The 26,192-nt window shown below is 44.5% G+C and overlaps 2 protein-coding genes across 5 annotated transcripts in view; one reads left to right on the top strand and one right to left on the bottom strand.

Annotated features, from left to right (window-relative positions):
• The window catches only part of LOC140206185 (cytochrome P450 2C44-like), a 49,068-nt gene extending 42,965 nt beyond the window's left edge, over window positions 1-6,103 (bottom strand). Inside the window, exon 1 of one of the 2 annotated variants that reach the window (XM_072274470.1) lies at window positions 6,022-6,103. The gene's annotated coding sequence lies outside the window, so the exon portion shown is untranslated. Of the gene's footprint in view, window positions 1-5,671; window positions 5,985-6,021 lie in introns of those variants that run through there. The other variant, XM_072274469.1, reaches the window with a different exon arrangement.
• The window catches only part of alkbh6 (alkB homolog 6), a 39,793-nt gene that overhangs the window by 1,971 nt on the left and 11,630 nt on the right, over window positions 1-26,192 (top strand). The window contains exons 1-5 of one of the 3 annotated variants that reach the window (XM_072274474.1): window positions 5,741-5,854; window positions 9,715-9,843; window positions 18,220-18,288; window positions 20,667-20,727; window positions 24,841-24,992. In XM_072274474.1, coding sequence (XP_072130575.1) covers window positions 9,790-9,843; window positions 18,220-18,288; window positions 20,667-20,727; window positions 24,841-24,992 — 336 coding nt within the window. In that variant the 5' untranslated portion in view covers window positions 5,741-5,854; window positions 9,715-9,789. Of the gene's footprint in view, window positions 1-5,740; window positions 5,855-6,886; window positions 7,005-9,714; window positions 9,844-18,219; window positions 18,289-20,666; window positions 20,753-24,840; window positions 24,993-26,192 lie in introns of those variants that run through there. The other 2 variants (XM_072274473.1, XM_072274472.1) reach the window with 2 other exon arrangements.

The following is a 26,192-nucleotide window of genomic DNA, read 5'->3' as shown; positions in this document are numbered from 1 at the left end:
CCCAATATGCAGAGATAACAAATGGTGCAAACAATAAAAACAAGCCAGTAAAATTCACAACTGAAGTTTGTGTAAGTGAGTCCACAGCCACAAAGCCAGCCGTCACTGCAGCCAATATAGGAGCCCGTTTCAGCCTCAGTTCAGTGCAGAGATGGGTAAACCTTGCAGAACAGCTAACTGAACCAGCCTGTCCCTCGTCTCCAGCCCCCACACCCTGACCTTTTCAACCTGGCCCAGTCCCGATAGCATCCAAACCTCAGGTCGTTCGTCACTCTCAGAGCTGGGCCCTGCTGTTTTGATACACTTTACTTCTTGAAATACAGTGCGGAATAGGCCCTTCCGGCCCTTTGGGCCACAGAGCTCGACGATGCCCAACTTAACTATGATGTTGTGGCTATTACAGAGACTTGGATGGCTCAGGGGCAGGAATGGTTACTTCAAGTGCCAGCATTAGATGTTTCAGAAAGGATAGAGAGAGAGGCAAAAGAGGTGGGGGCGTGGGACTGTTGATCAGATAGTGTCACGGCTGCAGAAAAGGAGGAAGACATGGAGGGATTGTCTACAGAGTCTCTGTGGGTGGAAGTTAGGAACAGGAAAGGGTCAATAACTCTTCTGGGTGTTTTTTATAGACCACCCAATAGTAACAGGGACATTGAGGAGCAGATAGGGAGACAGATTCTGGAAAGGTGTAATAATAAGAGAGTTGTTGTGGTGGCAGATTTTAATTTCCCAAATATCATAGAAACATAGAAACATAGAAAATAGGTGCAGGAGTAGGCCATTCGGCCCTTCGAGCCTGCACCGCCATTTATTATGATCATGGCTGATCATCCAACTCAGAACACCGCCCCAGCCTTCCCTCCATACCCCCTGACCCCCGTAGCCACAAGGGCCATATCTAACTCCCTCTTAAATATAGCCAATGAACTGGCCTCAATTGTTTCCTGTGGCAGAGAATTCCACAGATTCACCACTCTCTGTGTGAAGAAGTTTTTCCTAATCTCAGTTCTAAAAGGCTTCCCCTCTATCCTCAAACTGTGACCCCCAAGAGCAAGGGGTTTAGATGGGGTGGAGTTTGTTAGGTGTATTCAAGAAGGTTTCTTGACACAATATGTAGATAAGCCTACAAGAGGAGAGGCTGTACTTGATCTGGTATTGGGAAATGAACCTGGTCAGGTGTCAGATCTCTCAGTGGGAGAGCATTTTGGAGATAGTGATCACAATTTTATCTCTTTTACTATAGCACTGGAGAGGGATAGGAACAGACAAGTTAGGAAAGCGTTTGATTAAAGTAAGGGGAAATGTGAGGCTGTCAGGCAAGAAGTTGGAAGCATAAGTTGGGAACAGATGTTCTCAGCATGTATGGAAGAAATGTGGCAAATGTTTAGGCGATATTTGCGTGGAGTTCTGCATAGGTACATTCCAATGAGACAGGGAAAATATGGTAGGGTACAGGAACTGTGGTGTACAAAGGCTGTTGTAAATCTAGTCAAGAAGAAAAGAAGAGCTTATGAAAGGTTCAAAAAACCAACTAATGATAGGGATCTAGATTATTATAAGGCTAGCAGGAAGGAGCTTAAGAAAGAAATTAGGAGAGCCAGAAGAGGCCATGAGAAGGCCTTTTGGTGGACAGGACTAAGAAAAACCCTGAGGTATTCTACGAGTATGTGAAGAGCAAGAGGATAAGACATGAGAGAATAGGACCAATCAAGTGTGACAGTGGAAAAGGGTGTATGGAATCGGAAGAGATAGCAGAGGTACTTTGCTTCAGTATTCATACGGAAAAGGATCTTGGCAATCTAGGGATGACTTAAAGCGGACTGAAAAGCTTGAGCATGTAGATACTAAGAATGAGGATGTGCTGGAGCCTTCGGAAAGCATCAAGTTGGATAAGTCTCCAGGACCGGACAAGATGTACCCCAGGCTACTGTGGGAGGTGAGGGAGGAGATTGCTGAGGCTCTGGCAATGACCTCTGCATCATCAATAGGGATGGGAGAGGTTCCGTAGAATTGGAGGGTTGCAGATGTTGTTCCATTGTTCAAGAAAAGGAGTAGAGACAGTCCAGGAAATTATAGACCAGTGAGTCTTACTTTAGTGTTTGGTAAATTGATGGAGAAGATCCTGAAAGGCAGGATTTATGAACATTTGGAGAGGCATAATATGATTAGGAATAGTCAGCATGGCTTTGTCAAAGGCAGGTCGTGCCTTACAAGCTTGATTGAATTTTTTGAGGATGTGACTAAACACATTGATGAAGGTAGAGCCATAGATGTAGTGTATATGGATTTTAGCAAGGCATTTGACAAGGTACCCCATTCAAGGCTTATTGAGAAAGAAAGGAGGAATGGGATCCAAGGGGACATTGCTTTGTGGATCCAGAACTGGCTTGCCCACAGAAGGCAAAGAGTGGTTGTAGATGGGTCATGTTCTGCATGGAGGTCGGTCACCAGTGGCGTGCCTCAGGGGTCTGTTCTGTGATCCTTACTCTTCATAATTTTTATAAATGACCCGGATGAGGAAGAGAAGGGATGGGTTAATAAATTTGCTGATGACACAAAGGTTGGAGGTGTTGTGGATAGTGTGGAGGGCTGTCAGGGGTTACAGCAGGACATTGATAGGAAGCATAATTGGGCTGAGAAGTGGCAGATGGAGTTCAACCCAGGTAAGTGTGAGGTGGTTAATTTTGGTAGGTCAAATATGATGGCAGAATATAGCATTAATGGCAATACTCTTGGCAGTGTGGAGGATCAGAGGGATCTTGGGGTCCGAGTCCATAGGACACTCAAAGCTGCTACGCAGGTTGACTCTGTGGTTAAAAAGGCATATGGTGTATTGGCCTTCATCAATCATGGGATTGAGTTTAGGAGCTGAGAGGTAATGTTGTGGCTATATAGGACCCTATTCAGACCCCACTTGGAGTACCATGCTCAGTTCTGGTTGCCTCACTACAGGAAGGATGTTGAAACCATAGAAAGGGTGCAGAGGAGATTTATAAGGATGTTGCCCGGATTGGGGAGCATGCCTTATGAGAATAGGTTAAGTGAACTTTTTTCCTTGGAGTGGCAGAGGATGAGAGGTGACCTGATACAGGAGTATAAGATGATGAGAGGCATTGATCATGTGGAGAGTCAGAGGCTTTTTACCAGGGCTGAGAGGGCACAGTTTTAAGGTGCTTGGAAGTAGGTACAGAGGAGATGTCAGGGGTAAGTTTTTTTAGACAGAGAGTGGTGAGTGCGTGGAATGGGCTGCCGACGATGGTGGTTGAGGCGCATACGATAGGGTCTTTTAAGAGACTCCTGGTCAGGTACATGGAGCTCAGAAAAATAAGAGGGCTATGGATAACCCTAGGTAATGACTGGATTGGTTAATGACCTAAATTCATATCCTTACAAGACAAAATCAAGATTTAAAACTACCACATCAAAGCCCGTCGTAACAACAGCACAGTAGTGTAGTGGTCAGCACAACACTTTATGGTACCAGTGACCTGGGTTTAACTGCCTGTCAGATTGTGTGTTCTCCCCGTGACTGCTTGGGTCTCCTCCAACAGTCCAAAGACCTGCTGGTCAGTAGGTTGATTGGTTGTTGTACACTGGCCCGTGATTAGGTTAAGGTTAAATTGGGGATTGCTGGGTGGCACAGCTCGAAGGCCAGAAATGCCTACTGTGCTGTGTCTCAATAAATAAATAAATAAACAAATGAAATCACATTAAGGATGGAGGCTGACAGCCCGTAATGGGACTTACAGGACTGTGCATGTCCTGAGTGCAAGGGAGGGACAGGGCTTACTTTCCTGTTGTTGATTTGTTCCTTGTTGTGCTCTGAGGTGAGAGTGGCAGGCAAGCGGGTGTTCAGCACAGTCTACCACCAATGGAAGGTCTGCGTATGACGGTCTCTCTCTCCCTCTTGCTCACTGATTCTGGCAGAAAGTGCCTGCATTCAAACAGTCTCTCTCTCTCACCTTCTGCTGCTCAATGTGTCGGAATATCGGGGACTTGAGCAAGGTTTAACTGATGAAGTTTGTGGATTGGACTCTATAGTTCACATTATGATGTGTTTCTGATTTTGATCGCTCCTTTTTTTTGTTACCATTTTGTGTGATTTTGATCGAAGCAGACTCAGATAATGAACAACACATTGAACTAGACTGAGCTGAACAGAGTATGCCTCGACTGGTTGGATGATTTATGCTTTGGTGATTTACATTCTGTGGTCTTTGTTTGTTTTTCTTTTTACCATTTGTACAATTTGTTCCTTTGAGCTTTGGGCGTTTGATGTTTTTGTTTGAATGGGCTCCATGGTTTTTCTTTCTTTGTTTCGTGGCTGTCTGTGGGAAGATGAATCTCAGGGTTGTATACTACATACACACTTTGTTAATAAATGTACTTTGAATCTTTGTTGTGTTCTGCCCAGCATTGTGGGCATGCTATATTGGCACCAGTATGTGTGGCGACACTTGCAGGCTCCCCCCAGCACGTCCTTGGGTGTGTTGGTTGTTTTGCAAGCAGCACATTTTAGAGTTTGTTTCGAAGTACATTCGATGCACTAATCAGCAGTACCTCCACTTCCTGAGGAGACTGAGGCTCCCCCACCATCTCCAACTGAATTTTACAGGACCACCATTGACAGCATCCTGACAAGTCACATCTCCATCTGGTATGGGAGCAGCAGAGTGTTAGAACGGAAACAGGACCCTTAGTATTATTAAGGACCAGCATCCTCCTTGACTTTCTACCATCAGGTAGGAGACTCTGATGCATAAAGACAAGAATGATCAGGATAGGAAAACAGCTTCTTCCCTCAGGCCATTTGGCTTCTGAACTCCTTGCCGCATTGCATTCAAAGTGTCACTGGATAATTTGTACTATACTCTACAATATTTAATTTATGCTCGTTATTTTGTTAATCTATGCATAATTCATTTCTAGATTTAATTCTTACTTTTCTACATTATTGTGTACTATATGTGTGTTATGTATACTGTGTTTTATACCCTGGTTTAGAGAAACGTTGTTTTGTTTGACTGTATACTGTACATGTATATAGTTAAATACCCATAAATTTGACTTGAAAAGACTTCCTCTAAGTATTTTTTTTTAAGTTGGGGAATAGAGGCCCGCCCTTTCAGTTTTCTCTAATACTTCGTTGGATTTGGTATCAACTGTATAGACAGCACAGTGGCATAGTAGTTAGCACAACTCTTTCCAGTACCAGCGATCCGGGTTTGAATTCCCACCACTGCCTGAACGATGTTTGTACAGTATATCCTCCCTGTGACTGCATGGATTTCCTCCAGGTGCTCCAATTTCCTCCCACAGTCCAAAGACATAGGTTAATTGGTCATTGTAAATTGTCCCATGATTAGGTTAGGATTCAATTGGGGGTGGGGGGTTGCTGGGTGGTGCAGTTCAAAGGGTCTATTCCACCTTGTATCTCATTAAATAAACATAACAATTGTTTACCCAGTGCCTCTACAGTACATTCATTCGTTTTTACCAAACCCTCATATTAACGTTTATAAATTAATTAATTTCGGCGGTTTGGCACATTCAGGTGTAATTGCAGCTTGTTCGTCATACAAGATAGGGGGCGCCAAAGCTCCTGAAATTACACACTTGTTATCTCTTGCATCCTCTATTTGTTAGTCATTGGGAAGCAAATCCCGCCTACCGTTCGTCACTCGATTGGATATAGCGAGTCCCGATCACGAAGTTGATTGGACAAATCAATTGACAATCAACCTCCATTGGGCGTTTGAGTACGACCTCTCGTATGTTTTAATGTCTCGTGGTCTTCAAACGGATGACCTCTGGTTACAATTTTGTAAACTTCTATTTGCTCAGCGACTACAAGGTTGGTGGCAATTACGGTTTCACCGAACCCATACCGACAGCTCGGCCATTTCGTCCTTAATAGGCGGGGTTCGGCTCATGCTCGCTATCAATCAGAGATTCTCCTTCACTCTTCTCTCTCTCTCTCTCTCTCTCTCTCTCTCTCTCTCTCCACCCCCCCCCCCCCACCTTGCCATAATCCTACAGTCACACGGTTCGCGGCTTTTTTTGATTTCCATTCGACCTTTGCCCAGCCATTCTTTCTTCGCAGCTTCCCGTTTGGGTTTGGCTGCATAACGCCCGTTCCCCCCGCTGCAGCAGCATTCCCTGTGACCTGCTCGCCAAGTATACCCTCCAATCAGAACACGTAGCTCCGCATCGTGCTCGCGGTTCCTCCAATCAGAGCTCGCCATTCCACATTGCGCTCTTGGTTTCTCCAATCGCAGCTCGCCGCTCCGCGTCGCGCTCCTGATCCACTAATCAAAGCTCGCTGTTTCGCATTGCGCTCTGGGTCCACCAATCAGGTGTCGCCACTCCACAATGTGCTCCAATCAGAGTATGTTTTTTTTCGCGCTAGGGGTCGGGTCGGCTCGTGCTCTGGCTTCAAGTCGACAGCTTTCGTTCCTCAAATACGGTCCGCACGGTGATGATGGAGGGCGGCCGAGTCACGCCACTTCACACGGAAAAAGCTCCAAGAACTTGGGCTCAGTAGTCGTTTCGTGCGGCGTGAGACCTTTTAGCAGGACAGTTCATCTCTCTCCATAGATGTTCCCTGACCTGCTGAGTTCCTCCAGCATTTTGTGTGCCGCAAGGGCTTAACAGCATCTGCGGAATTTCTTGCGTCGATGCAGTGGTCCCCAACTTCGGGCCGCGAAGGGTGTAGCGGTAGCCGGAACGCACCCAGCACATCTTTAAGATAAAAGCCGAAATAAACAAGCTAATTGATTAGGTGCTGCCTGGCATGTAAATATCAGCCCAGATTGTGATTAATTAGCTTGTTTATTTCGGCTTTTTTCTTAAAAATGTGCTGGGTGCGTTCCGGCTACCACTGCATTCTTCGCGGCCCGGAGTTTGGGGACCACTGGTCTATAGAATCAAAGTCAGATTTAATATCACCGGCACATGTTCTGAAATTTGTTATGCGGCAGCAGTACAACGCCATACATAATACGGTACCTTTATTATAATTTACAGTTTGTGTGTTTGCGCATGCACCCTCGGTGGCACTGACTGAGTTCACAACTTTCTGCAGCTTATTTCAATCCTGTGAAGCAGTTACCCCCCCCCCACACCCCCATACCAGACAGTGATGCAGCCAGTTAAGATGCTCTCCTTGGTATATCCGTAGAAAATTGCCAGTCATTCAGCAAAGAAACAGGATCTTTGGCCAACCAGTCCACTCCAAGCAAGATTCCCATCGAAACCATTTCCATCTGACCTCTTTTGACCAATGTCCGTTTAAACCTTTCCTATCCATATACCTGTCGAAATAGCTTTTAAATATTACTACTAAATCTGCCTCAATCATCTCTCCTGGCAGCTTATTGTATATATAGACCACCCTCTGGCAGAGGAAGCTGTCCCCCAGGTTCATATTAAATCTCTCCCTCACACCTTAAACCTATACCCTTTAGTTCTCAGATGAAGGGTCTCAACCCGAAACGTTGTCTGTCCATTTCTCTCCATATTTGATGCCTGGTGTGTAGAGTTCCTCAGTACTATGAGTGTTGCTCCAGATTCCAGCAACTTCTGCCACCTGATTCTCCCACCCTGCCAAATAAAACTGGGCACATCCATCATATCTGTGCCCCTCGTGATCTTGTTTAGATAAACAGCACGAAACAGGCCCTTCCAACACAAGGTGCCATGCTGCCCAGCAACCCACCTGGGTAACAGCCTTCCCCCCCTTACCCCCAGGCTGTGAGACCTCTGAACCCCCTGCTACCAGCAACCCACCTGGGTAACAGCCTCTCCACCCCCACCCCCAGGCTGTGAGACCTCTGAACCCCCTGGTATCACCCAGTACACATTACTTATGACAGTCATACTGTTGTGCATTTAACTGCATGTTGTATATGCACTTTAAGGCCACTTGTAAATCTATAGAATACATTTTTTGTCAGTTCAAAATTCAGAGTAAATGGGATTATCAAAGTACATAGATATCACCACATATAGCCCTAAAATTCATTTAATTATGGGCATACTCAATAAATCTATAGAATAGTAACTATAACAGGATCAGTGAAAGATCAACCAGAGTGCAGAAGCCAACAAATTGTGCATATGCAACTATAAATGCAATAAATATCGAGATCATGGGGTAATGAGATTAAGAGTCCTTAAAATGAGACTGTTGGTTGTGGGAACATTCCAGTGATGGGGCAAGTGTGTGAAGTTATCCCCTTTTATTCAAGAGCCTGATGATTAACTGTTCTTGAACCAAATGCATTGTCCATCAGATTCCTAATACTGCCCCTAATCTTATACAGGTCCTCCTTGTGTAAGATGGCTACTGCGCCTCCTCAAATCATATCAAGTTTTAATTATCATTCACCCATACATGGATATAACCAAATGTAACAGTGATCGTCTGGGACAAGGTGCAGAACATACAGTACACAGCACATTCAAAATAGTGAGGGGGAGAAAACAGTCACGCAAAAAAGTAGTCCAAGACCTCGAGTGACATGTCCTGCCAATTGATGGTATAGTTCCCGGCATTGCAGCCTGTCGTTCCACCATTCAAACACTGGAGGGCTCCACCGACAGGGTGTTGGGCCAAGATACAGAGCTGGTCCTCGTCCGTGGATCCCTCAGTTGTCACACAATTTGAGAGAGTGGTTAAGAAGGTACATGGCGTGTTAGTCTTTATTAGCCAAGGGACTGAATTCAAGAGTCCATAAGACCATAGGAGCGGAATTTGGTCCATCGGGTTTGCTCCTCCATTTCATCATGGCTGACCCATTTCCCTTTTTGCCCCAATCTTCTGCCTTCTCCCCATATCCCTTCATGTCCTGACTAATCAAGAATTGGTCAACTTCTGCCTTAAATATACATAAAGACATGATCTCCACAGCTGCCTGTGGCAACAAATTCCACAGATTTACCACTCCCTAGCTGAAGAAATTCCTCCTCATCTCCGTTCTAAAGTCATGAGGAAATGTTGCAGCTCCATGAAACTCTTGTTTGACCACCTTTGGAGTATTGTGTTCAGTTCTGGTCACCTCATTACAGGAAGGATGTGGAAGCTTTAGAGAGGGTGCAGAGGAGATTTACCAGGGTGCTGCCTGGATTAGAGAGCATGACTTATGAGGATAAGTTGAGCGAGCTAGGGTCTTTCTCTTTACAGCAGGGGTTCCCATTCCCAACCTTTTTTATGCCATGAACCCCTATGATTAATCGAGGGGTCCATGGACGCCAAGTTGGGAACCCCTGAGTGAAGGATGCTGGGAGGTGACTTGATAGATGTGTATTACATTATAAGAGGCATCAATAGTGTGGATAGCTAGCATCATTTTCTTTGGGTGGAAATAGATATTACAAGAGGGGATAATTTTGTGGTGATTGGACTAAAGTATGGCGGGGGAGGGGAATGTCAGAGGCAGGTTTTATTTACACAGAACAGTGGGTGTGGAATGCACTGCCAGCGTGGTGGTAGAGGGAGGTACGTTAGGGAGATTTATGAGACTCTTAGATGGCCCTCCATTTTTCTTTCATCCCTGTGCCTATGTGGGAGGGAAGGGTTAGATTGATCTTGAAGTAGGCTGAAATGTTGGCACAACAACATGAGCTGAAGGACCTGTACTGTGCTGTACCATGTTTCATAAAGTCAGGAGGCAATATTGCAAATAGATTTAATTGTTTCTTATGAATTTACAGGTTCACTTCAGTGACTGATGAACAGCCCTACCTGTTTTGAAAAGCAGATGTTACATTCTTCAGTTTGACCGTGCCATGGCTGCTCAGAATGATGGTCCTTGTGATCTGGAGCTCTTCCGTGTGGTTCAGGTTCGTTAGTACCTCATATTCGATGAAGGATACGGGAGTTGCTTGCCTGCTGGTCTAAGTAGATACGTTAAATTCTAAAGGAGGAATTTCTTTAGAATATAGAAATCTGCAGCACAATACAGGCCCTTTGGCCCACAATGTTGTGCCAACCATGTAACATACTCTAGGAACTACCTAGAATTTCCCCAGCGCATAGCCCTCTATTTTTCTAAGCTCTATGTACCTATCTAAGAGGCTCTTAAAAGACCCTATCGTATCCGCTTCCACCACCGCCACCTGCAGTGCATTCCTTGCGCCCACCACTCTGATGCCCTCTGTCACCCCTGACATTCCCTTGATACCTATTTCCAAGCACCTTAAAACTGCCCCCTCGTATTAGCCATTTCAGCCCTGGGAAAAAGCCTCTGGCTATCCGCATGATCAATGCCCCTCATCATCGTATACACCTCTGTCAGGTCACCCACCTCTCATCTTCCATTGCTCCAAGAAAAAAAGGCCAAGTTCACTCAACCTTTTCTCGTAAGGTACACCCTCCAATCCAGGCAACATCCTTGTAAATCTCCTCTGCACACTCTCTATAGTATCCACATCCTTCCTGTAGTGAGGTGACCAGAACTGAACACAGTCTCCAAGTGGGGTCTGACCAAGGTCTTATATGGCTGTAACATTACCTCATGGCTCTTGAACTCAATCCCACAGTTGATGAATGCCAGCACACCATATGCCTTCTTAACAATACTGTGAACCTGTGCAGCAGTTTTGAGTGTCCTATGGATATGGACCCCAAGATCTCTCAGATCCTCCACACCGCCAGAAGTCTTACCATTAACATTATATTCTGTCTTCAAATTGGACCTACCAAAATGAACCACTTCACATTTATCTGGGTTGGAGTTCATCTGCCACTTCTCAGCACAGTTCAGCATCCTATCGCTATCCCTTTGTAACCTCTGACAACGAGACTGTCCACAACATCCCCAACTTTTGTGTCATCAGCAAACTTACTGATCCACCCTTCTACTTCTTCATCCAGGTCACTTATAAAAATCACAAGTAAGGGTCCCAGAACAGATCCCTGCAGAACACCACTAGTCACCGACCTCCTTACAGAATACGAACCATCTACAACTACCTTTTGCCTTCTGTGGGCAAGCCAGTTCTGGATCCACAAAGCAATGTTCCCTTGGATCCCATACCTCCTTAATTTCTCAATAAGCCTTGCATGGGGAACCTTATCAAATGCCTTACTGAAATCCTTGTACATTACATCCACTACTCTACCTTCAGTGCGTTCTGATACATACTCAAAGAATTGAATTGAATCAGGCTCATAGGGGTCATCCTACCCTTAACAGCCATCATGACCATCCGTAATGGATTTGATTCGAAGAAGGAGTCTGAGAGTCTGAGCGGGAGTGCCGAGAAAGACATTTTTGAAATTTTCGTTATTTTTTTTTCTCCAACGGCGTTCTGAGAGGCGGGACTGCGCAGGTGTGTGACGTCGGGCTGTGCAGCGCAGCAGATTTAAAAGGAACAGAGCCTCATAGGGCGGGCAGCGTAGTTTGCGGGCTGCAGAGTGAGCCGGGAGCAGAGTGAAGACTTAAGGGCTTTGGCTCAACGGGCTTAGGCGGAAACAGGTGAGGAAGGTTTGGCATTCATTTTCTGTTGTTATTTGAGGAGAGGGGCAGTATGAGTGTGAGGGCAGTTTGCTGTTCTCGGTGTCGGATGTGGGAGGCCCTGGAGTCTCCAAGCCTCCCGGACATCTACATCTGCGCCAAGTGCATCGAGATGCAGCTCCTAAGGGACCGCGTTACGGAACTGGAGCTGCAGCTCGATGACCTTCGTCTGGTCAGGGAGAGTGAGGAGGTGATAGAGAGGAGTTGCAGGCAGGCGGGGCCAAGGGAGGCAGACAAGTGGGTCACGGGTAGGAGGGGGAAGGGGAAAGGTCAGGTAATAGGGAGTACCCTGGTGGCTGTGCCCCTTAACAACAGGTACTCCTGTTTGAGTACTGTTGGGGGGGACAGCTTACACGGGGGAAGCGACAGTGGCCATGCCTCTGGCACATAGTCCGGCCCTGTAGCTCAGAAGGGTAGGGCAAGGAAGAGGAGGGCAGTTGTGATAGGGGATTCGATAGTAAGGGGGTCAGATAGGCGATTCTGTGGACGCAGTCCAGAGACCCGGATGGTAGTTTGCCTCCCTGGTGCCAGGGTCCGGGATATTTCTGATCGTGTCCAAGATATCCTAAAGTGGGAGGGTGAGGAGCCAGAGGTCGTGGTACATATAGGTACCAATGACATAGGTAGGAAAAGGGATGAGGTCCTGAAAGGAGAATATAGGGAGCTAGGAAGGGAGTTGAGAAAAAGGACCGCAAAGGTAGTAATCTCGGGATTACTGCCTGTGCCACGCGACAGTGAGAGTAGGAATGCGATGAGGTGGAGGATAAATGCGTGGCTGAGGGATTGGAGCAGGGGGCAGGGATTCAAGTTTTTGGATCATTGGGACCTCTTTTGGCGCAGGCGTGACCTGTACAAAAAGGACGGGTTGCACTTGAATCCTAGGGGGACCAATATCCTGGCAGGGAGATTAGCGGGGGCTACTGAGGTGATTTTAAATGAGAATGGTTGGGGGGTGGGAATCAAATTAAAGAGGCTAGGTGTGAGGAGGTTAGTTCACTACAGGGGGATGGGAACCAGTGCAGAGAGACAGAGGGGTGTAAAGTGAGGGTAGAAGAAACAAGTACTAAGGAGAAAAGTAAAAGTGGCAGGCTGACAAATCCAGGGCAAGCATTAAAAAGGGCCACTTTTCAGCATAATTGTATAAGGGCTAAGAGAGTTGTAAAAGAGCGCCTGAAGGCTTTGTGTGTCAATGCAAGGAGCATTCGTAATAAGGTGGATGAATTGAAAGTGCAGAGTGTTATTAATGATTATGATATAGTTGGGATCACAGAGACATGGCTCCAGGGTGACCAGGGATGGGAGCTCAACGTTCAGGGATATTCAATATTCAGGAGGGATAGACATGAAGGAAGGGGAGGTGGGGTGGCGTTGCTGGTTAAAGAAGAGATTAACGCAATAGAAAGGAAGGACATAAGCCGGGAAGATGTGGAATCGATATGGGTAGAGCTGCGTAACACTAAGGGGCAGAAGACGCTGGTGGGAGTTGTATACAGGCCACCTAACAGTAGTAGTGAGGTCGGAGATGGTATTAAACAGGAAATTAGAAATGTGTGCAATGAAGGAACAGCAGTTATAATGGGTGACTTCAATCTACATGTAGATTGGGTGAACCAAATTGGTAAAGGTGCTGAGGAAGAGGATTTCTTGGAATGTATGCGGGATGGTTTTTTGAACCAACATGTCGAGGAACCAACTAGCGAGCAGGCTATTCTGGACTAGGTTTTGAGCAATGAGGAAGGGTTAATTAGCAATCTTGTCGTGAGAGGCCCCTTGGGTAAGAGTGACCATAATATGGTAGAATTCTTCATTAAGATGGAGAGTGACATAGTTAATTCAGAAACAAAGGTTCTGAACTTAAAGAGGGGTAACTTTGAAGGTATGAGACGTGAATTAGCTAAGATAGACTGGCAAATGACACTTAAAGGATTGACGGTGGATATGCAATGGCAAGCATTTAAAGGTTGCATGGATGAACTACAACAATTGTTCATCCCAGTTTGGCAAAAAAATAAATCAAGGAAGGTAGTGCACCCGTGGCTGACAAGAGAAATTAGGGATAGTATCAATTCCAAGGAAGAAGCATACAAATTAGCCAGAGAAAGTGGCTCACCTGAGGACTGGGAGAAATTCAGAGTTCAGCAGAGGAGGACAAAGGGCTTAATTAGGAAGGAGAAAAAAGATTATGAGAGAAAACTGGCAGGGAACATAAAAACGGACTGTAAAAGCTTTTATAGATATGTAAAAAGGAAAAGACTGGTAAAGACAAATGTAGGTCCCCTGCAGACAGAAACGGGTGAATTGATTATGGGGAGCAAGGACATGGCAGACCAATTGAATAATTACTTTGGTTCTGTCTTCACTAAGGAGGACATAAATAATCTTCCAGAAATAGTAGGGGACAGAGGGTCCAGTGAGATGGAGGAACTGAGCGAAATACATGTTAGTAGGGAAGTGGTGTTAGGTAAGTTGAAGGGATTGAAGGCAGATAAATCCCCAGGGCCAGATGGTCTGCATCCTAGAGTGCTTAAGGAAGTAGCCCAAGAAATAGTGGATGCATTAGTGATAATTTTTCAAAACTCGTTAGATTCTGGACTAGTTCCTGAGGATTGGAGGGTGGCTAATGTAACTCCACTTTTTAAAAAAGGAGGGAGAGAGAAACCGGGGAATTATAGACCGGTTAGCCTAACGTCGGTGGTGGAGAAACTGCTGGAGTCAGTTATCAAGGATGTGATAACAGCACATTTGGAAAGTGGTGAAATGATCGGACAAAGTCAGCATGGATTTGTGAAAGGAAAATCATGTCTGACGAATCTCACAGAATTTTTTGAGGATGTAACTAGTAGAGTGGATAGGGGAGAACCAGTGGATGTGGTATATTTGGATTTTCAAAAGGCTTTTGACAAAGTCCCACACAGGAGATTAGTGTGCAAACTTAAAGCACACGGTGTTGGGGGTAAGGTATTGGTGTGGGTGGAGAATTGGTTAGCAGACAGGAAGCAAAGAGTGGGAATAAACGGGACCTTTTCAGAATGGCAGGCGGTGACTAGTGGGGTCCCGCAAGGCTCAGTGCTGGGACCCCAGTTGTTTACAATATATATTAATGACTTGGATGAGGGAATTAAATGCAGCATCTCCAAGTTTGCGGATGACACGAAGCTGGGTGACAGTGTTAGCTGTGAGGAGGATGCAGGGTGACTTGGATAGGTTGGGTGAGTGGGCAAGTTCATGGCAGATGCAATTTAATGTGGATAAATGTGAAGTTATCCACTTTGGTGGCAAAAATAGGAAAACAGATTATTATCTAAATGGTGGCCGATTAGGAAAAGGGGAGGTGCAACGAGACCTGGGTGTCATTATACACCAGTCATTGAAAGTGGGCATGCAGGTACAGCAGGCGGTGAAAAAGGCGAATGGTATGCTGGCATTTATAGCAAGAGGATTTGAGTACAGGAGCAGGGAGGTACTACTGCAGTTGTACAAGGCCTTGGTGAGACCACACCTGGAGTATTGTGTGCAGTTTTGGTCCCCTAATCTGAGGAAAGACATCCTTGCCATAGAGGGAGTACAAAGAAGGTTCACCAGATTGATTCCTAGGATGGCAGGACTTTCATATGAAGAAAGACTGGATGAACTGGGCTTGTACTCGTTGGAATTTAGAAGATTGAGGGGGGATCTGATTGAAACGTATAAGATCCTAAAGGGATTGGACAGGCTAGATGCAAGAAGATTATTCCCGATGTTGGGGAAGTCCAGAACGAGGGGCCACAGTTTGAGGATAGAGGGGAAGCCTTTTAGGACCGAGATTAGGAAAAACTTCTTCACACAGAGAGTAGTGAATCTGTGGAATTCTCTGCCACAGGAAACAGTTGAGGCCAGTTCATTGGCTATATTTAAGAGGGAGTTAGATATGGCCCTTGTGGCTACGGGGGTCAGGGGGTATGGAGGGAAGGCTGGGGCGGGGTTCTGAGTTGGATGATCAACCATGATCATAATGAATGGCGGTGCAGGCTCGAAGGGCCGAATGGCCTACTCCTGCACCTATTTTCTACGTTTCTATGTAATCAGATTATGTCTCTCCAAATACTCATAAATCCTGCCTCTCAGGATCTTCTTCAACAATTTGCCCATCACTGAAGTAAGAGTCACTGGTCGATAATTTCCTGGGTTATCTCTACTCCCTTTCTTGAACAAGGGAACAACATTTGCAACCCTCCAATCCTCCGGTACTTCTCCCATCCCTATTGATGATGCAAGAGGCTCAGCAATCTCCTCCCTTGCTTCCCACAGTAGCCTGGTGTACATCTCGTTCGGTCCCGGTGATTTATCCAATTTAATGCACATCCTCTTTCTTAATGCCTATATGCTCAAGCATTTCAGTTTGCTGTAAGTCATCCTCACAATTGCCAAGGTCGTTTTCCCTGGTGAATACTGAAGCAAAACATTCATTAAGTACCTCCGCTACAGCCTATGAATCCGTGCACACGTTTCCACTATTGCACCTGACTGGTCCTATTCTCACTTGGCTCATCCTCTTGCTCTTCACATACTTGTAGAATGCCTTGGAGTTTTTTTTAATCCTGCTCACCAAGGCCTTCTCATGGCCCCTTCTGGCTCTCCTGATTCACGGCTTCATGCTTTGAGTTGTAGAGGGATACAACATGGGTGGCAGGGTGCAGATACGTATCTACCAAAGGAGGTGTAAGGCATTTCTTCCCTCTGCTATCCTGCAGGTCACCCTTGGGCAGGTGCTGCACCTACTTACCCCCCACACCCACCATCAGGGTCACGTGAAGCCATGGGAGCAGGTGGTGGATGGTCGTATGAGCAGCCAGTGCATGTCACAAGTCCTGGTTATGCGACCACCGACACCAGGCAGACAAACTCCGAAGAGTATTGATAATGGCTGGGGGAGGTGAGGGTCACTGTCTTGTAAAGATACCGCACAGAGGAAGACAATGGCAAGCCACTTATGTAGTAAAATTTGCCAAGACCAATCACGGTCATGGAAAAACCGTGATCATCCATATCATACGACAAGGCACATAACGAACGAACAGCATAGTGATAGCAACACACATCAAAGTTGCTGGTGAACGCAGCAGGCCTGACGAAGGGTCTCGGCCTGAAACGTCGACTATACCTCTTCCTACAGATGCTGCTTGGCCTGCTGCGTTCACCAGCAACTTTGATGTGTGTTGCTTGAATTTCCAGCATCTGCAGAATTCCTGTTGTTAGCATAGTGATAGGCCCTTCAGTCTGAAGACTGCAACAATTATTAACAACTGATTTACACTAATCCAGTATTAATCTCATATTTCAGTATTCTCACTTCTCAAGTTTTTTTTGTAGCAGCAGTACAGTGCAATACATAAAAGTACTACAAAATTGTGCCAAGTTTTAGACACCTTAGCTACATCCATGTGCTATATGTACATGTGACAAATAAAAGTAATTTTTTTCAGAATATAAAGATAAATGTTAAAGATAAAGCAGATGGACTACAGTATCTGCAATTGTGTGGTCATGCACCTTGGTAGAAGAAATAAAAGCTTAGACTATTTTCTAAAACGGGGAGAAAATTCAGAAATCTGAGGTGCAAGGAGACTTGGGAGGCTCATGCAGGATTCTCTAAGGTTAACTTCCAGACTGAATTGGTGGTGAGGAATGCGAATGCCATGTTAGCATTCATTGCAAGAGGATTAGAATATAAAAGCAAAGATATAATGTTGAGATTTTATAAGACACTCTTGAGACCTCATTTGGAATATTGTGACTAATTTTGGCCCCTTATCTAAGAAATGATGTGCAGACATTGGAGAGTTCATTTGGAGGAGATTCATGAAAATGATTCCGGGATTGAAAGTCTTGTCACATGAGGAGCATTTGGTGGCTCTAGGCCTGTACTCACTTTAATTTAGAAGAATGAGGAGGTGAATTGCAATTAAACCCATGGAATGTTGAAAGGCCTAGAAGGAGTTGATGTGGAGAGGATGTTTTCTATGGTGGGGGAGTCTAGGACTAAGGGACACAGCCTCAGGATAGAGGGGCCTCATGGAAGTGAGGAATTTTTTTAGCCGGTGAGTGGTGAATCTGTGGAATTTGTTGCCACAGGTGGCTGTGGTGGCCAAGTCATTGGGTGTATTTAAGGCACAGGCTGATAGACTCTTGATTATTCAGGGCATAAAGTGTTACGGGGAGAAGACAAGATATCGGAGCTGAGATGGAAAATGAATCAGTCACGATAAAGTGGCAGAGCAGACTCCATGGGCTGACTGGCCTAATTCTGACCCTTTGTCTTACGGTCTACATCAAAGCATATAGTGAAATGCATCATTTGCATCAACGACCAACATGGTCCCAGGATGGGCTTGGGGCAGTCTGTAAGTGTCACTGTGCTTTCAGCACCAACATAGTATTCATACAGCCCACTAACACTAACCTGTACGTCTTTGGAATGTAGAAGGACACCAGAGCATCTGAAGGAAACCCACATGGTCACTGGGAGCATTTTGATGCATTCAGAAATGTTTATTTGAGTCTCTAATCATTTTCATTATTCTTTGCAAATCAATTTCATTTATGTGCGTTAGATGTGAGTATTGTGTTTGAAATTCAAATGTGTTCAAAGTGCTACCCTCTCTCTAATGGTAACTATGAAATAGTGTATAATTACTGAAACTTTGCTGTTTGCTCCTTTTAGGCTCCAGCAACTGTCTATTACATTCCCAACTTTATCACCGTGGCTGAAGAAAAATATCTGCTGCAGCAGGTATGTTACTGCACTTCATCAGAGTCAGTTTTACAATCACTGGTATAAGTTGGAAACTTGTTTTGCTACAGCAGTACAGTACGGGCAATTATTAAACTGACATTAAACTTCTTCATGATATATCCCCCTGTTATCCAGAGCACAGATTAATTGTTCTATCAAACTGGAGTCTATCTGATAAGGCAACGTTATCACACATGGGCTGGCTCGGCCAGAGTCTTCATCTTGTGCAATCGGAACACAGAATCCGAATCAGTCTATTTTCACTGATATGTGTCCTGAAATTTGTTGTTTTGTGGCTCCAGTACAGAGCTATACATAAATAATTACCATGTTACAATAAAAAATATAAGACATTGGAGTACTGTGTCCAGTTCTGGTCACCTCACTACAGGAAGGATGTGGAAGCATTGGAAAGATTACAGAGGAGATTTACCAGGATGTTGCCTGGTTTAGAAAGTATGCATTATGATCAGAGATTAAGGGAGCTAGGGCTTTACTCTTTGGAGAGAAGGAGGATGAGAGGAGACATGATAGAGGTGTACAAGATAATAAGAGGAATAGATAGAGTGGATAGCCAGCGCCTCTTCCCCAGGGCACCACTGCTCAATACAAGAGGACATGGCTTTAAGGTAAGGGGTGGGAAGTTCAGGAGGGATATTAGAGGAAGGTTTTTCACTCAGAGAGTGGTTGGTGCGTGGAATGCACTGCCTGAGTCAGTGGTGGAGGCAGATACACTAGTGAAGTTTAAGAGACTACGGACAGGTATATGGAGGAATTTAAGGTGGGAGCTTATATGGGAGGCAGGGTTTGAGGGTCGGCACAACATTGTGGGCTGAATGGCCTGTACTGTGCTGTACTATTCTATGTTCTATGTTTTAAAAATAGTGCATAAAGGGGGTTAAGTAGTGAGGTGATATTGACGGGTTCAGGGACCATTAAAAAACCTGATGCAGGAGGGAAAGATGTTCCTGAAATGTAGAGTGTGGGTCTTCAAGCTCCTGTATCTCCTCCCTAATGGTAGCAATGAGAAGAGGAGATATCCCTGGTGGTGATGGTCCTTAATGATGGAAGCTATATTTTTGAGGCACCACTTCTGAAGATGTCCTCGATGGTGGGGAGGCTGGTGTCCATGATGGAGCTGGCCAAATTTTCAATCCTTGGCAGGTATTACTGATCCTTTACATTGGAGCGTCTAACCCAGACGTTGATGCAACCAGTCAGAATGCTCTCCTTGGTATATCAGATCAGAATAAGAATCCAAATCACAATCACGTCTATTATCACTGACACAAGTTTTGGTGCAGTAGTACAATGCAAGACATAAAAAATCACTCCTAAGTTACCATAACAAATGTTGGTTGCCCTTCATGTCCTAAGATGAGAGGAAACCTGTGGGGGAGAGTTTTTGAAGTGCAAAAGCTGTTGCACTGAGGCAGTTCCACTCTGTTGACCTCTGAAGTCCAGGTTCAGTGGTACGAACAAGCATCACAAACTGGGGCCTTCCTTGGTTGCAGTGGATGACCAGGACATTTTCTGTGCCTTATCGTGCCCTTCGCTCTCTGCGGAGTGTTGCGATACCACCTCCCTGGCCATTGGATCTCGCTGTAGATCTCATCCACCCCGTCCGCCCCAGCTGACATTGCATGCTAGGACCAGCATGGTCCCTCTTTCACTGGGGTATGAGGCCGCCGGCTCCCCTCAGCTGGTTGAGCTTGCCTGTCGAAGCGGTGTAGCAGGTTTAGCCACTGTCGCATACAAACAGCTACTTGGAGCCACAGGTGAGAGCTGTGTGTCCAGTGGGGACTAAAGTTGAGTGACCTGCTCCAGACACGACAAGCCCCTCACCCAGGACGCTACCCCTCCCTGAACACCCCATACACTCCAACATAAGTACTAATATCACAATAACAACTGACTGGAAAGAATCTTGCTTACAGTGTCTGTCCTAAACTAGGAAGAAATGATTTTCTTTTGGCTTCTGGCAATAGTGCTAACTCTTACCTACACTCAGAAATGTGAACCGAAAAGGTCCTGTAGTTCCTTAGATTAGGAGCTGTTCTTCAGGTGTTTGCCAGTTGAATTTGGGTGCTTGTCTGCAGTTAATGGCCGTCCATCTGTTTTCTAAACTAAATGTTCAGCTCAGTTCAATTCAGTTTAGTTGAATTTAATGCTCTGTCATTCACTCTCAGAGAGACAGTCTCTTCTGATCAAAATTGCACAAAATAGCAATAAGAGAAAAGCCGGAAATCAAAAACACATCATATCATGAACTACAGAGTCCGATCCACAAACTGTGTCGATTAAACTTCTTCACTGTTGCATTTTTTTTTACTATTGCTTCTTGTCATTTCACAGATTGTGTTTTTAATTTTCAGGTTTATGATTCACCCAAACCCAAGTGGACTCAGTTGTCGGGAAGAAGACTACAGAACTGGGGTGAGGGAACACCCGAGTAATAGGGGTATAAACTTTCCCTGATTGAATATGTTTATGGGTGGATTATTGAGAAAGATATTGCTAGAATAAAGTTGAATGAATTATTCCATATCAAGGCTGACAGCCAAAAGGAAAAACTTCCATTCATATTGGCACTTTTCATGACCTCTAGATGTCCCAAACCAAGCATATCAAGGCTACCACTGTGAGAAGTACATTCAGCTGCAGCTTCCAACAATCCACCTTAAAAAGTTGGAGCTAGAATTGGATGAACTCCGGATCGTTCGGCAGGCTGACGGGGTGATAGCTAAGACATATAGAGAGGTAGTTACACCCAAGGTGCAGGACACAGAAGAGTGGGTAAGTGGAAGGGGAAAGGGATTAAGGAGTCAGTGCAGAGTGACATTCCCCTCAATAACAGGTATTTTACTTCAGATACTTTTGGGGGGGCAGTGGTGACCTAACAGAGGAAAGTCATAATTATTGCGTCTCTGGCTCTGTGTCTCAGAAGGGAAGTGGGGAGAAGAGGCACGCTGTGGTGACTGGGAATTCGTTAGTAAGGGGAATGGACAGGAGGTTCTGTGGGTGAGGATGAGATTCCTGGATGTTATGTTGCCTTCCTGGTGCCAGGGTCCTAGACATCTCGGACCAAGTCTTCAGCATTAAGTTGGAGGGTGAACAGCCAGAAGTCATTCGTGTAGGTGCCAATGATATGGGTAGGGCGAATGACAAGATTCTGCATGGGGAGTTTAGAGATTTAGGTGTTAAGTTAAAGGGCAGGACCTCCAGGGTTGTGATCGCAGGATCGCTACCCATACCACACGTTAGTGAGGCCAGAACTGCGAAGATTCTACAGTTTAATACATGGATGAGTTGGTGTAGGAGGGAGGGCATAAGATATTTGGAAAGGTAAGACCTGGATAGATGGAACAGTTTGCACCTGAACTGGAGGGGGACTAATATAGTGGGAAGGTTTGTTAATGCTACACAGTGTGTTTAAACCAGAGTTGCAGAGGATGGGAACCAGTGTGCAGAACAGTTGGTGGATAGGTTCTGGAGGCAGATTTTGGTAAGACGTCAGACAAATTTGGGAATCATAAGGTTGAGCATGGCGTGACTGGTATTCTGAGCTGCGTGTATTTCAATGCAAGAAGTATCGTAGGAAAGGTGGATGATAGTGCTGCAGATGAGGTAGCTGATTTACAAATAGGGGCAAAGTGTAGTGAGGGCATTCTGTTGATGGGGCAAAACTGCAGTCAACAGAATGAGTTGCAATGTAAAAGGTGGATAAAATCAAAAAGGGTGAATACAGGACTGAAGGTGTTATATTTGAATGCGAACTGTATACAGAATAAGGTCGATAAACTTGCAGCACAGTTGCAGATTGGCAGGTATGATGTAGGCATCATTGAATCATAGCTGAAAGAAGACTGTAGCTGGGAGCTTCAAGTCCAGGGATACACATTGCATTGAAAGGACAAGTAGAAAGGCAGAGGGGGTGGCGTTGCTCTGTTTGTAATAAAATAAAATAAAATCTTTAGAAGGTGACAAAGGGTCGGAAAGTGTTGAAAAATTGTGGCTAGAGCTGAGGAACTGCAAGGGTAAAAAGACCCTGATGGGACTTATATACAGTACCCCAAATGGTAGTAAGTATGTGGTCTGCAAATAACAGCGGGAGGTAAGGACAACGTTACATTAGTCATGGGGATTTCAATATACAGGTAAATTTGGAAAATCAGGTTGGTGCTAGATTCTAGGAGGGGGAATTTTGAGAGTGCCTTCAAGATGGCCTTTAGGTGAGCCCTGTAGGGGATCAGCTATTCTCGATTGAGTGTTGTGCAATAAACTAGAATTAATTAGGTAGAGCTTAAGGTAAAAGAACCCTAAGGGCCAAGTGATCATAATATGATCGAATGCACCCTGAAGTTTGAGAAGGAGAAGTTGAAGTCAGATGTGTCAGTATTACAGTAGAGTAAAGGGAATTACAGAGACATGAGAGTGGAGTTGGCCAGAATTCATTGGAAAAGAACACTGGCAGGGATGACAGCAGAGCAGCAATGGCTGGAATTTCTGGAAGCAATTCAAAAGGCACAGGATGTATACATCCCAGGAAGGAAGATGTTTTCTATTGGAAAGATGACATAACCATGGCTAACAAGAGAAGTCAAAGCCAACATAAAAGCTAAAAAGAGGGCATATAATAGAGCAAAAATTAGTGGGAAGTTAGAGGATTGGGAATCTTAAAAACCAACAGAAGGCAACTAAAAAATTCAGTAAGAAGGTGACATTAAAAAGAAACCAAAACTTTCTTCAAGTATATATGTAAAGTGTAAAAAAGAAGTGAGAGTGGATTGTAGACTGCTGGGAGACAAGAAAATGGAGGACGGAGTGAATATGTATTTTGCATCAACCTTCACTGTGGAAGAGACAAAACAGTATGGTGGAAGTTCTAAGTGTCGGGTCAAAAAGAGTGTGAAGTTGCCTTAACTAGAGAGAGATTTCTTGGGAAACTGAAAAGTCTGAAGATAGGTAAGTCACCTAAATCAGATGGTAGATACCCCAGTGTTCTGAAGGAGGTAGCCAAAGGGATCGTGGAGGCATTAGTAATGATCTTTGAAGAATCACTAGATTGTGGAATGGTTCCAGAAGATAGGAAAATGTCACTCCACTCTTCAAGGAAGAAGAGAGTCAGAAGAAAGGAAACTATAGGCCAATTAATCTGACCTCAGTGGTTGGGAAGATGTTGGACTCAATTGTTAAGGATGAGGTCTGAGGGTACTTGGAATCACGTGATAAAATAGGCCATAGTCAACATGGTTTCCTCAAGGGAAAATCTTGCCTGATAAATCTGTTGGAATTCTTTGAAGAAATAACAAGCAATATAGACAAAGGAGAATCAGTTGATGTTATGTACTTGGATTTTCAGAAGACATTTGACAAAGTGCCACACATGAGGGTGCTTAACAAGCTATGAGCCCATGGTATCACAGGAAAGAATTATGGATAAGGCAGTGGCTGATTGGCAGGAGGCAAAGAGTGGGAATGAGGGAGCCTTTTCTGGTTGGCTGGCAGTGACTAGTGGTGCTTCACAGGGGTCATAAGATATAGGAGCAGACTTAGGATTAGGCCATTTGGCCTGTCAAGTCTGCTCCACTGTTTCATCTTGGCTGCTTCATTTCCCTCTCAGCCCCAATCTACTTTCTTTCCATATCCCTTCATGCTGTGACTAATTAAGAATCTATCAATCTCTGCCGTAAGTATACCCAATAACTTGGCCATCACCACCACCTGTGCTGACAAATTCCACAGTTTTTCCTCTCTCTGCTAAAGAAATTCCTCCTCATTTCCGTTCTAAATGGATGTCCCTTCTATTGAGGCTGTGTCCTCTGGTCTTGGACTCCCCCACCATTGGAAACATCCTCTCCACATCCACTGTATTGAGGTTTTTCAACGTTCAGTACATTTCAATTAGATCACCCCCTCATTCTTCTGAATTTGAGTGAGTACAGGCCCAGAGCCATCAAACGCTCCTCGTATGACAAGCCTTTCAATCCTGGAATCATTTTCGTGAACCTCCTTTGAACAGAAATAAGCTCTTATCAGCTGATTGATAAGTATATAAAGGCCAAGCTTTTGGAGGACACACCACAATCAACAGCATACTGACGATGTCTCCTCGCATGTCTGAGAAGAATTCAACCCAGTCATCAACCACCCAGGCTACACATTGTACTGATTTGAACCCTCTCCAATGTCGGCACATCTTTATTAGATTGGGGCCCCAAAATTGCTCATAATATTCTAAGTGAGGCCCCATTAGTGCCTTATAAAGCCTCAACATTACATTCTTGCTTTTGTATTCTAGTCCTCTCAACGTGAATGCTGACGCCGCATTTGCTTTTCTCACCATCGAATCATCCTGTTAGGGTGCATTGTTATGCTTTTCCAGATTTCTCTCCCTTTATTTGCACCCTGAGTTGAATGTAATAGTCCAACAGATCCCACAGTTCCACTGGGAGTTGTTGAGATGTCAGGAGGAGGAAAATAAGCAAGTAGGTTTTTAAGTTGGCACAGTTGTTGTTCTCTTCAACTAACTTTCCTAATCTCCTGCAGGTGGTTTACCTCACCCGAAGGGAATGCTCATTGAGAAGCTACCTGATTGGCTGGAGAAGTACACAAAGAGAATATCATCCATGCAGCTTTTCTCAGGGAAAGTTGCTAATCACGTTTTGGTTAATGAATACAACCCTGGTGAAGGAATCATGGTATTAACAAAATATCAATTAATTGTTTCACGTGCTTTTCATTTTAATTATCGCAGAACTGTAAATTCATATTGCTCAGATAAAGTTCAAAGTCCAAAGTAAATTTTATTACCAAAGTACATGTATGTCACCACATAGAGCCCTGAGATTCTTTCTCCTGTGGGCATACTCAGCAAATCTATAGAATAGTAACTGTAAAGAGGATCAATGAAAGATAAAGTAGAACGTAGAAGACAACAAACTGTGCAACTACAAATATAAGTAAATAGCAATAAATAACAAGAACATCAGATAGTGAAATAAAGAGTCCTTAAACTGAGATCTTTGGTTATGGGAATATCTTAATGATGGGGCAGTGAGTGTAGTTAATCCACTTTTATTCAAGAGCCAGAAGGTTGAGGGGTAGTAACTGCAGAAAGTTGACTTCATCATGGGCACTAGCGTTTGTAGTATCCAGGACATCTTCAAGGAGTGATGCCTCAAAAAGGCAGTGACCCATCATTAAGGACCCCCGTCACCCAGGACACGCCCTGTTCTCATTGCTATCATTGGGGAGGAGGTACTCAACAATTCAGGAACAGTTTCGTCCCCTCTGCCATCCAGTTTCAGAATAGACATAGTACCCATGAACATTACCTCACTACACTTCCTCTCTTTGCACTACTGATTTCATTTAACTTTTTACATATATACTTGCTGTAAATTACAGTTTTTATTGTTATGTATTGCATTGTACTGCTGATGCATGACAGTAAATTTCATGACATATGCCAGTGATATTAATTCTGATTCTGGTTTAAACAGAAATCTAGCATCTATTCATTTCCATTTCCATGCTTTTGTGTTTGATTAACACAACCTTTATGTTTCTTCATTAGTTTCTGTTGTGCTTTCTTTCCTCTGCACTTCCTGGTCTCTCGTTTGTATCACTCGTATTCACTAGTTCATTCTCTGTTTCATTTTTATGTATCCTCTTCACAATCCTCCCCTTCAATGTACATGTGAGAAATAAAGATAATCTCGATTGTTTAGTTATGGTTAAATTGGAGGTTGACAGGTTATTGATTAGTCAGTACGTGGAAAGTTATGGGAGAAAGCAGGATAAAGTGGTTGAGAGGGATAATAAATCAGCCGTGATGTAATGCCAGAGCAAACTTGATGGGCTGATTGGCCTTATTCTGCACTGATGTCAAATACTGT

The sequence above is a fragment of the Mobula birostris genome, chromosome 12, assembly GCF_030028105.1.
Source record: "Mobula birostris isolate sMobBir1 chromosome 12, sMobBir1.hap1, whole genome shotgun sequence".
NCBI classification, from domain to species: domain Eukaryota; kingdom Metazoa; phylum Chordata; class Chondrichthyes; order Myliobatiformes; family Myliobatidae; genus Mobula; species Mobula birostris.
This window is presented reverse-complemented; position numbering and strand designations above follow the sequence as displayed.